Source organism: Meles meles, chromosome 1, assembly GCF_922984935.1.
Source record: "Meles meles chromosome 1, mMelMel3.1 paternal haplotype, whole genome shotgun sequence".
Classification (NCBI taxonomy): Eukaryota; Metazoa; Chordata; class Mammalia; order Carnivora; family Mustelidae; genus Meles; species Meles meles.
The window spans coordinates 109,795,567-109,807,766 of NC_060066.1; the positions used below are offsets into that span (position 1 = coordinate 109,795,567).

Below are 12,200 nucleotides of genomic sequence, written 5' to 3' on the forward strand. Positions count from 1 at the left end.
TGGGGATCATAACAATACCTACTTCAAAGATATATGAGGACTGGGGGCACCTGGATGGCTCAGTGGGTTAAGCCTCTGCCTTCAGCTCAGGTCATGATCTCAGGGTTCTGGGACTGAGCCCTGCAATGGGCTCTCTGCTCAGCAGGGAACCTGCGTCCCCCCCACTCTCTGCCTGCCTCTCTGCCCACTTGTGATCTCTGTCTGTCAAATAAATAAATAAAATCTAAAAAAAAAAAAAAAAAAGATCTGTGAGGACTGAATGAATTAAAATGTGCAAAATACCTGGGAAGGTACCTGGCACATAGTAAGCACTTGATAAAAGTTAGCTATAAAATTATCACCATCTTCATAGTCCAGCTAAGGATCCGTGAGTACCAAACTGAGAAACCACTGCCACAAATCAAAACAGTAACTGCACTTTGCAAACTCTCTCCAACAATTTAATCCTGTAAAAAGAGAATTTTTTTTTTGCTAGCCCATGTTTACGTAATAGTTTCTCTTATAGAAAAAAAAAATATCAGATTGTACTAAGAGTTCCTTCAAATGAGGTAGAAGGGGTAAAAAGTAAGGGGAGGCAGAAGAAAAAAAGACTGGCCATTAAGTTGATAACTAAGAAGTGGGTTAATCAGTACAAGGTCCGGGGTGGGGTGTAAAATATTTAGTTTGTATCAAAAATAGCTGAAGGGACTTCTTAACAGATTTTCTGCTCTACAAATGATTCTATTTTTCTATATCCTGCCTTTCTTAAAAAACTCACTTAAATTCTCAAACCACCAAAAGAAAAAAAACAAAAACAAAAAATTCTCAGACCACCTTCTAAAACAGACCAACCCATTCAATGGTTAGAAACAAGATAACATGGGACGCCTGGGTGGCTCAGTGGGTTAAACATCTGCCTTCTGCTTGGGTCATGATCCGGGGTCCTGGGATCGAGTTCCACATGGGGCTCCTTGCTCAGCAGGAAGCCTGCTTCCCCCTCTGCCTGCCATTCCTCCTGCTTGTGCTTGCCCCTGTGCTCTCTCTTTCTCTCTGATACATAATAAATTACTTTTAAAAAGAAACAAGACAACATGGAAATATGAACACAGTAATTTCCATTTTGTCCTACTAGTTCTTCAGAGCACTTGTTAATTAATTAGTGTGTGGTCCAATCCATCTGCTCCAACTGGGAATTTCCAGCACTATACCCAAAAAAAGTTCTGCTGTAACTATTCTGGATAGTCAGGATTTTAGGATAAAGACAATCTTTATCTGCATCATCACTGTAATCATAATAAATAATTTGAAAGTTCTGTATAGGGCGCCTGGGTGGCTCAGTGGGTTAAGCCGCTGCCTTCGGCTCAGGTCATGATCTCAGGGTCCTGGGATCGAGTCCCGCATCGGGCTCTCTGCTCAGCAGGGAGCCTGCTTCTCTCTCTCTCTCTCTCTCTCTGCCTCTCTGCCTCCTTGTGATCTCTGTCAAATGAATAAATAAAAAATCTTAAAAAAAAAAAAAGTTCTGTATATGCTAGAACCTGTGCTAAAATAAATAACCTATTTAAACCTAGACGGCAATTCTATGAGATAATTATTACCTCTACTTACAGATCAGAAATTGGGGCTTGCAATTTAAGTATACAGTCACCTAAGTATTAAATGATGGAATTAAGATCTGAATCTAGGTCTAATTCTAAAGTGTGCATTTTCTACTTTTCCACATTGATTTCTATTTTACATTAAAAATGGGAGGGACAAATGAAGTAAAGAAATGAAAATCTGGTTATCTGAACATCAAGTCCAAAAAGAGCCATATCTTACAAACAAACAAACAAAAAAACCACAAAACAAAAAAAGCCGTATCTTGAACCTGCTGACAACCATAGCTATCATTTCTTTCACTAATTATAAACATCTTTCTGATAAATAGAAATTAAAACAATTCAAGTTCTTGATTAATACACAAAATTATGTCGGCAAATATTTACTGACAGCTCACTTTGTGCCAAACACAGTTCTAGTTGCTTGAGGATACAGCAGCAAAGAAGACCTAGCTCTATCATCCGGTGGGAGAAGACAAACAATAAACATGTAAACAAATAAGCAAGGTAATTTCATATACTGAAAATAATGTGAAGTGACAAGGCAATTGAAGTGGAATAAGGTCAATTAAGGGAAGGCCTTTCTGAACAGGTAATACACAAGCTTGAATCTAAATGATGAGGAAATGGAACTGGAAGAAGCCTGAGAGGTAGTAGGCAAGGCAGATGGTATAGGAACTTGTAGACCACAATAAAGAAATTTAGATTTTAACCTATGGCAATGGGACATCAGTGGAGGAGTCTGAAACACAGTAATGACATCTGTTTATGCTATAGAAAGATCAGTTTTAAAAATGATGGCAATAAATGCTTCAGGACAAATTAAAAGAAGCCTAAATAAAATCAGTTAGAACCCAGCCATGGAGTGTATCTCCCAGAAGCCTACTTGCTTTCTCCAAATTATTTCCTTTAAAATCAACAAAAGCCTCTCATTACAACATATGAAATAAAGGGTCATATGAAAATATCTTTGGAAAAGCTAACACACTTAAATTCACACTGAAGTCTAAACAGAAATTATTAAATAATGGATGCCAGAATAAAAAAGAGAAGCAAAGTAACATCGGGAAAACAGACACAAAGGCTGGGAATGCCAGAGACACCTATTTCGCAAACTTGCCTAAAGCTGACTTAGAAACCGAACTCAAACTAAAATAATCCCAACTGTAGAGAAATATGAAACTAAATGAAGCCTAATGCATCAACTATTCTCACTGTGCCCTTCATTACTCTCCTGAAAATTTCTCTCAAAGGCTTTATTTACATTGAAATAGATGATGTTCATTAAAGGTAAACACAAAATGACTACAATCCTTAACCATTTTTAGAAAGTTCCATTCCACTAGGAAAAAAAGAATCAAGTTTTTAGAAAGCCAAAAGCATTTAACTACATAAACTACATACAACGCATTTCAAATGAAGTATTTTACTATAGCAATCACTTTTTCACTCAAGATATCAACAGGGGAAATAAGCTCAGGCAAAATATCAACAATAGTAGAGGCAGAAAACTTCTGGCTCCAGTATATCTCATTATTGCTAACTAGAAAAAAAAAAATTCTAATTGTCATTTGAAATCCCACAATGCAGAGATGGGGACCAACTTAGTCTTACAAATGATGTAACCATGCAATTAAGCACCAGAGCTCAAAGGTAGGAAATGTTAAATGCTTGTATAATTTTGTACAAATGTTTTAAGACAATTAAAGAAAGTATGTTCTCAGACTTGTATGAGCATTTGCTACCACGGTGTACCATTGGTACACCTGGTGTACCAAGTACATTAAAGAACAATTTTCTTTTAATCTTGAAAACATTACTACAAAGTTAAATGTGGTCATTGTCATCTGATATGGTGGAGTCAAATCCTAACTTCACACTTTTTCTGTGTAATCTTAAGCAATTTACTTAACACTTCTGGGCTTTAGTTTCCCCCTATGTAAATCAATGATTTTTAAAAAATCTACTTCTTAGGGTTATTTTAAAGTATAATGAGATAGATATATTGTAAATGGCAATAAAGGGTTGAGCACACAGCAGATCCTTAAACATGTAAGTCTTTAATGATGACTGTTATCATAGTTTAGATTGTATGTTCTAATTTTACTTCTTCAGAAGAAAGTAACCCTAATCTATTGGTAAATACAGGTAATCTTGTCTTGGTTCTAAAATCTTTTCAGTATATATTACTCCAAGTGCCACAAAACATCTCTACCAACAATAACTTTATACACATAGTCTGAAGATTGGGGTCTATGATTTTGTAAGCTTTGTCCATCTATTCCCTCAAAGGTTAACACAAATCAAAACACTATACGGGCAATGGCAGAAGTGGAATAAGAAGAGTAACTGGATGATGGGTCTCACTGGTGACATGCTACAACAGAAGACCTAAAAGTCAAATAAATATATATGGATTTAGGGTTAACCCCCTTCTCAGTAGGAAGCAACAATGACTTCTCCACACTTGCTCCTAAAAGATGTGAAATGTTTTGGAGACAATCCATGCTTCCTGACAGTTTAATATACATACCTCTTTCTGTAGAAAAGAAGTAAAGTGGAAAAAAATCCCCGAGAGAGAAAAAAAGCAGTTACTGGGGAAAGAAAGTACCATATATTCAAAAAGCACATTTCCCGATTTCCTGGTTTGATTGCCTATGAAGCCAAACTTATTTCTTTAAAAAGGTATCTCAAGTAACTGAAAAGTAGCCAGATATGTTTTACATTTTAAGGTATTAAGTGATGATACTGACTGCGGTTATTTCCAGTCAGTATCAAGAAGCCCGTGTTTTATTGCAGCAAATACAGGTAGAGGGAAACGTCCCAGGTGGTCGCTTCAGCTCTACGTGGAGCTCCCGTTACTTCGTAACATTCACCCAAGTAAGGCCCTTCGTATAACAGATCACGAGTTTTAGTTCAGCGTTTAAAATAGTGGTCCAAAATATACCAAAGAAGTGGTTTTGCTACTGCTTAAACCATAGCTTGTCTACCATCACGAAAACCAGAAATCATGAGCACGTCAAGGCCTGTAAGAAATAAACGGACGCGGTAATTTCCGCGAAGGTTCAGTAAAGACAACAGCACCTTACAAGGCTCTAAAATAACACCTAAATCTCTAATGATCTGGGCCCAACGGCCCAAGGTCACACACACACACACACACTCACCCACCAAGTGGGTAACCAGCTAATAAAAAAATCTAAGAAATGATGAGCCTCCTGCAGCTCAGGACAACTGTGGCTAGGAATGGAGGCTGGGTTTGGGAACACTCTCGTCAAAGTATTAATGTGAACAACCGAATGCAGTGGCTCCGTAGGAAAAAAACCCAGGCGTTTCTGGAAGGATTTCCTTCCATTTCCCCAGACTTCCCTTCCCTAGTCATCCCCAACACTCACATCTCCGGAGCCACTTCATCCAATGGTAGACGATAGTAGTGTGGTGTTTCTTGTTCTCTATACACCAAGACGACAAGCCTTGAATAGATTCCATGGTGTTAGTTACCGACTGGAATTTTCGATCCAACGAGGACTCCAGAGCCCCTGCCGAAGAGGCCGACGAGGAGGAGGCCTTACTACTGCCTCCGCCGCCGCCGGCCGCCATCTTCCCGGTTTGCACAAGCGCTGCTGCTCCTCTGGCGGCCGCGGCGGCGGCGGCGGCGGGAGCGGGAGAGGGCAAAACAATCACTGCGAGTGCGTGAAAGCCGTAGGTGGGGAGGCCAGGGGGTGGGGATGGTGCACGCGCTAGGCTCTTCTAGAGGTAGGATGGGAGGACCAGCTGCTGGGCACGCTGGTAGCTCCTACACGCTCTAATGCTCTAAGGAAGGGCTGCGGGTACTGAAGGTTTATCAGAATTGTTCAAAGGGTTGTGTTTAAACCAGTCAATAATCACGGAACAACTGCGCAGAAAACGGATCCTGCAAAGCCTTTCCAAACGCCTGGCCCCGAAACTAATGGTTTTACACTCTTCAGCTCTCAAAGCTAAGGCTCTTCCCCACTCCTATCACTACGGTCCTGTAAAGCTGGGCGTTAATATCTTAAATTTAATACTACCCGACTTCCCCTTCAGTTGCAGAAATCTTTCTCTTTTAAATCCTCTAGCACAGAAAAGGCCCAAGGCTACCTAGTCTGGATTTTTTTTTGCAACGCAATAGCAGCAAAGGGACAGCAACAGTATCGCGCACGCGCCGCTTCGCTCCGCCTCCCCGCTTCCTTCTCAACCTAGAAAGCAGACGGAGGCGAGATGGCGGGGCAGTCTGACCAATCAAAGGACTAGAACGAGAAGCGCGCGCAGAAGCCCTCAAGCCCTAAGGGCCAAGGAGGCGCTACGATTATTTGTGCGCTTGCGCACCAGACCAGCGTGTAGAGGGCTAGGAGGAAAAACCAGGAGGAAGGGTGAGGGAGTTGGTCAAACCAAGGAGAGGTTGGGGGTGGGGCTTCGCCGCTCTGCCCCGCCCTTTACTTCCTAGCGAAGTCTCCCTCTTGGGATTGTCAACTCTTACAGCAGGCCGGGTAATTCCCACCGCTCAGAGGTCACTGTTACTCTCTGGCAACTGCTGCTGCTGCAGCCGCCGCCGCCCTAACTCCTCGGGGCTCCGACGCGCGACAAAGTGACTGGCAGCCATCTTGCAGTGCCTCAAAAGATGCGCATGCGTCAGCTCCGTCGAGCCATTCACTACGCAGACTCCCAGATGAAACAATATTTTACACTCCCGTTGGACGGTACCATTCATAGCCAGTAGGCTATTTGGATTATAGGAAGAGGAAGTAAATGAAGTGAAACGAAGAATTGCCTAGTAAAATTTTCGAGACGAGAAAATAGAAGGCGAGATGTGATCTCACCTTTGCGGGTTAAAATAGCCTCACAACTGCGTAATACATTATTGTTTACAAGAGCCCTAGCCGTCTATTGTATTGATTAGCACAACCTAGATTAGCCTTCCCATCGTATCTGCTTATGTAAATCCTCTGGGCAGATTTGGAGGCTCCTGTGTTCCACTAAGTACATGCAATTACTGTATTTTAAGTCTTTTACGTCTCCCCAAAGAACTCATCGTTTCTTGAGGCAAGGAACCTGTTTTGGCAAACTCATATCTAGTGTTCATTCATTCAACAAAAAGTTGGTGAACGTTTTGTGTTAAGTACAGTTCTAGATACTGGGAAGTATAATAACAAAACAAACAAAAATATTCTACCTATGGGGCTTAGTAGCAGGAGATCATAAACAAAGACGTGTCAGGGAGCAGTAAGTTCTATGAAGTAGTAGTGTATGGAACCAAGAAGCTACTTCTCTGAAACGGTATAAGAAAGAGAGAATTTTGTTTATGAGATCCTATATGAGAAGGGCAATTGGTGATCGAGGAAGGCTTCTGGAAGGAAGTGACACTTAGCGGAATGCTGAGCGCAAGGTAACCAAACAGGTCTTGGGAAGGGGGAGAAGAGCATGCTGGACCAGCCAAGTGCAAAAGACTGCAACTATGTCTTGACATATTCCAGGAAGAGAAAGGAGGCCGATGTGGCTGGAGAAGAGTAAGAGAGGGTAAAAGGAGCAGAATATGAGGTCTGACGTGGAGGGAGGGAGTTCTTGGAAGACCTTGCTGGCGACTGTAAGGATTCCGGCTTTTAACTTTGAGATGGGGAGCCATCTAGGCAGAGAAGTTTTAAGTAGGGAAGTTATATCCCATGTAACTTTTTAACTGGTTGCTATGTTGAAAACAGATTTAAGAGCCACTAGTCAATGAGGCTGTTGGAATAATCCAGACAAGGAAAACATGGCTTGTACAAGAGTGATAGCAAAGAGATAATAAGTGGTGTCAGATCCTGGAGATATAAATATAGATATATTTAAAGATTTTATTTATTTATTTGACAGAAGGAGAGAGATCACGAGTAGGAAGTCAGAGAGGGGGGGAAGCAGGTTCCCTGCTGAGCAGAGAGCCCCTTGCAGGGCTCAGGGGTCAATCCCAGGACTCTGAGATCATGACCTAAGCTGAAGACAGATGCTTAACCCACTGAGCCACCCAGGCGCCCCATGATCCTGGATATATTTTGAAGATAGAGTCAAAAGAACTGCTCATGGAGTTAAGGTGAATATGAGAAAAACAAATGAGTTAGGTACAACACCACAGTTTGTGACCTGAGCAGCTAGACCAGTATTTCTCTGCTTTTTTTTTTTAAATTATTATTATGTTGCCCCTGAAGATCCTTTTTAAATATTTTTTCCTAATCACTCAGCTCACATTGAATTTTAATGCCACAGATAAACTATATATCTGTTGATGTGCTGTATGCTTTATTCAATGCAGAGTAAAGCAGTACTAAAATCTTTGGGGCACCTGTGTGGCTCAGTTAGGAGAGCATGCAACTCTTCATCTTGGAGTCATGGGTTTGAATCCCATGTTGGGTGTAGAGATTACTTAAATTAATAAGTAGATTTTTTTTTAAAGTTAGTACTTTTTATCTTCAAGTTAAAAATTAAAAATTTTAAAGCAGGCGTACCTGGGTGGCTCAGCCGGTTAAGCGTCTGCCTTTGGATCAGGTCATGATCCCAGGATCCTGAAATTAAGTCCCATATCTGGCTCCTTGCTAAGTAGGGAGGCTGCTTCTCCCCTCTCTCTCTGCCTGCTGCTCCCCTGCTTGTGCTCTCTTCAAATAAATAAATAAAATCTTTAGGGTGCCTGGGTGGCTCAGTGGGTTAAGCCACTGCCTTCAGGTCAGGTCATGATCTCAGGGTCCTGGGATGGAGTCCCGCATTGGGCTTTCTGCTCAGCAAGGAGCCTTCTTCCCTCTCTCTGCCTGCCTCTCTGCCAGCTTGTGATCTCTCTCTCTGTCAAATAAATAATCTTTTTAAAAAAAGTTTAAAAAAATCTTTAAAAAAATTTTAAGCTATATATATCTTCTATATCTATATATATCTATATATAATATCTATAATATCTAAACCACTATAATATCTAAGACTTCATCATGCAAGAACCAAATTTTTCCCTTTTGTGGGGTGACAATGCCCCCTTTAAAAATGCATGAAATATACATTTTCTCAGATGGACCAGGGAAGAAAGATGGAGGAGCAGTCATGTGAGAAGTGAATAGGAGTCAGGATTTCAGTTATGGACAGCCTGAGTTTGAGATACCAGATCTATAAATGGCACTAAGTATAGGAGTCTGAAGTTCACGAGAAAGATCTAGGTAGGAAATATCAATTTAAGAATTGTTAGTATTGGGGGTTGCCTGGAAGGCTCAGTTAGTTAAGCATCCGACTCTTGATTTTGGCTCAGGTCATGATCTTGGGGTCCTGGGATCAAGCCCCACGTTGGGCTCCATGTTCCGTGAGGAGTCTGAGGTTCTCTCCCTCTTCCTTGCCGTCCCCACTTGCTCTCACTCTCTCTTCTCAAATAAATAAAAATAAATCTTAAAAAAGGGGGGCACTTAGTCATTAAGGGTTTGTATTCAGCTCGGGTCATGATCCTGGGGTCCTGGGATAGAGCCCCGCTTCAGGCTCCCTGCTCAGCGGGAAGCCTGCTTCTCCCTCTCCCACTCCCCCTGCTTGTGTTCCCTCTCTCATTGTGTCTCTATCAAATAAATAAAATCTTGGGAAAAAAAAAAAAGAATTGTCAGTATTGGAGCTTCTGGGTTGGTGAACTCGTGGAGATTTGGAGAGAGGCACCCAAAGAGGGAATGGAAGCTGTGCACCTTTCCCCATTGTTGGCCCTGTGTATCTCTTCATCTGGCTGTTCCTGAACTGTATCTTTTTATGATAAATGGTGACCTAGCAGGTTACCCAGAGAACTTTCCAAACAAGTACCAAAAATCCATCTGATGTCTGAAGAAGAGTAGAGGAGACTTGGTGTCCAATAGAGTCCAGGCTGGGTTCATTACGTGATTCATGAGCCAGAACCACATATTCTTGTCTTTAGATGATCTCATCCAAAAGATCATCAAAAATGAAGTATATCTGGTGATCATCAATTAAATATTTTTTCAGATTTAATGTATATGTATATAAGGTGAATGTACAAATGTTCATCCATACCTGTGCAAATGTAAAAATGTATAAATCATTCCTCCATACCTGTACATGAGCTATCTATATTCTTCACAGGAACAGAGCTCAGTTAAATGCATCAAGTAAGTTACTATAAGGTGTTTTAAGATAAAATTCCTGTCAGGAGGGAGACAAACCAAGAGACTCTTAATCTCACAAAACAAACTGAGGGTTGTGGGGGTGGGGGTAGGGAGAGGGTGACTGGGTTATGGACACTGGGGAGGGTATGTGCTATGGTTAGTGCTGTGAAGTGTGTAAGCCTGACGATTCACAGACATGTACCTCTGGGGCTAATAATACATTATATATTAATTTTTAAAAATTAAAAAAAAAAAGATACAATTCTTGGATGCCTGGGTAGTTCAGCTGCTTAAGTGGCTGCCTTCAGCTCAGGTCATGATCCTAAGGTTCTGGGATTGAGTCCCACATCGGGCTCCTTGCTCAGCGGGGAGCCTGCTTCTTTGCTTACCATTCTTCTTGTGTATGCTCACTCTCTTTCTGACTGAAAATTAAAATAATAGGGGCACCTGGGTGGCTCAGTGGGTTAAGCATCTGGCTTTGGCTGAGGTCATGATACCAGGGTCCTGGGATCAAGCAGGTATCCGGCTCTCTGCTCAGCAGAGAACCTGCTTCCCCCCACTCTCTCTGCCTGCCTCTTTGCCTACTTGTGATCTCTGTCAAATAAATAAATAAAATCTTTAAAAAAATAAAATAATAAAATAAAATAATAAGATAAAATTCCTTCTAGTCAGTTTTTCTCTTAATATAAGTGATTGTTTGACCTTCTCTGTTACTTTTGTTAAAGTCTGTGCATTGAATTTTTTTAAATGTCAGTATTTAGGGGAGCTTGACTGGCTGGAAGAGCATGCGACTCTAGCTCTGGGGGTTGTGAGTTCCAGCTCCACGTTGGGTGTAGAGATTACTAAAAAGAATAAATAAAACTTTACTATTTTTTAAAATTTTGTTTATTTATTTGACACAGAGAGGGAGACAGAGAAAGAGAGAGGGAATACAAACAGAGGGAGTGGGAGAGGGAGAAACAGGCTTCCGACTGAGTAGGGAGCCCAATGCGGGTCTCGATCCCAGGACCCTGGAATCATGACCTGAGCCCCATACATAGAACTTTAAAGAATTGTATTTTTTAAAAAGAGTTATTGGTAATAAAGCCATGAAATGGATAAGATTCCCTAGGAAATGAGTGGGTGTAGATAGAAAAGAGGTCCAAGGACTAAGACATAATGAACAACTTGTATAGGAGATTGAAAAGGAATGACCACTGAAGGGAGAACCTAGAGAATAATGTTCTGAAAGAAGTAATGAAGGGACACCTGCCTGGTTAGTCGGTTAAGTGGCTGCCATTGGCTCAGATAGTGATCCCTTGAGTCCCTCATTGGGTTCCTTGCTCAGCAGAAGAGCCTGCTTCTTTTGTTTTGTTTTTTTTTAATAGGAAAGTAGATAACGTAGGTAAGAGATTCAGGTATATTAATAGATTTGTTGGTCAGAATGTGCAGAAATTCTCTCCAGCTGCTCATTTTCTCAGTGAAATAAGTGGGCACTGTAGTAGGTGCTGAGGAAACACCCACTTCAAAGGCACTAATTATCTGCTAACTGCCAGTTCCAGTGTATTATTGCAGGCTTCACCTCCCATTTTTCTGCTAGAGAGTGTAATGGCTAAGAACAAGACCTCTAGAACCAGACTGCTGAAATTCAGGATATGCTACCTACCAGCAGCAACTTCAGGTAAATTTCTTAATCTCCGTGGTCCTATAATTATTAAATGAGTTAATGAATGTGTGGTTTGAGTAGTGCTTGAGTCAGAAAAGGTTTGATGATGTCAGCTATTATTACACTTAAACTTTTCTTAAAACTTATTTCCTTTTGCTTCTGTTAAATGTATAATCCTTAATCAGACTGTACTAAACTAATGGATTTCTCTGTCCATGGTTAGTTTTCACACCCTATTTGCCACAGTTCCATTTTTAGCCCTTTTGTTATCTTTCTCCTTATCCTCTCTTAAAGATTAAATTTTATCACCTGCATTCAGACATATTCAAGTGGGATATTCTAGTTATTTTTGTTTCTACCTCTTCCATCTAGTTATCAAATCCTGTAGACTTTTACCCTGAAATCTCTTGTATGGGGGCGCCTAGGTGGCTCAGTCAGTTAACCATCTGCTTTCCGTTCAGGTCATGATCCCAGGGTCAGCGGGGAGTCTGCTTCTCCCTCTCCCTCTGCCTGCTGCTCCCCCTCTTGTGCTCTCTTGGTCTGACAAATAAAATCTTAAAAAAAAAAAAAAAAAAACCAAAACAAAAAACAACCCACAACTCTTGTATGAATTCCCTTTCCATTCCCTTTGCCCTCTACTACTTACGGTTATCACTACCAGTCTAATAAACTATGATATCAGCACAGGAGCATCACAGTCAGCTTCTCAGTCTATCTCTTCAACTTATATACCATTATCAGATGAACATCTTTTCCCCTCCCCTTAAAACAAAACAAAGAAAGTGTTCCTTGGGGCACCTAGGTAGCTCAGTTGTTAAGTGGCTGCCTTTTGGCTTAGGTCATGATCAAAGGGGAGCT

The 12,200-nt window shown here is 41.1% G+C and overlaps 1 protein-coding gene across 11 annotated transcripts in view; it reads right to left on the reverse strand.

The window, feature by feature from the left end:
• RPRD2 (regulation of nuclear pre-mRNA domain containing 2) overlaps positions 1–5,705 on the reverse strand; it is a 95,774-nt gene extending 90,069 nt beyond the window's left edge. For 3 of the 11 annotated variants that reach the window (XM_046021242.1, XM_046021083.1, XM_046021161.1), the window contains exon 1: positions 4,973–5,703. In XM_046021242.1, the coding sequence (XP_045877198.1) occupies positions 4,973–5,177 (205 nt within the window). In that variant the 5' untranslated portion in view covers positions 5,178–5,703. Of the gene's footprint in view, positions 1–4,972 lie in introns of all 11 variants that reach the window. The other 8 variants (XM_046021666.1, XM_046021590.1, XM_046021432.1 and 5 more) reach the window with 3 other exon arrangements.
• Positions 5,706–12,200: the final 6,495 nt, after the last annotated feature.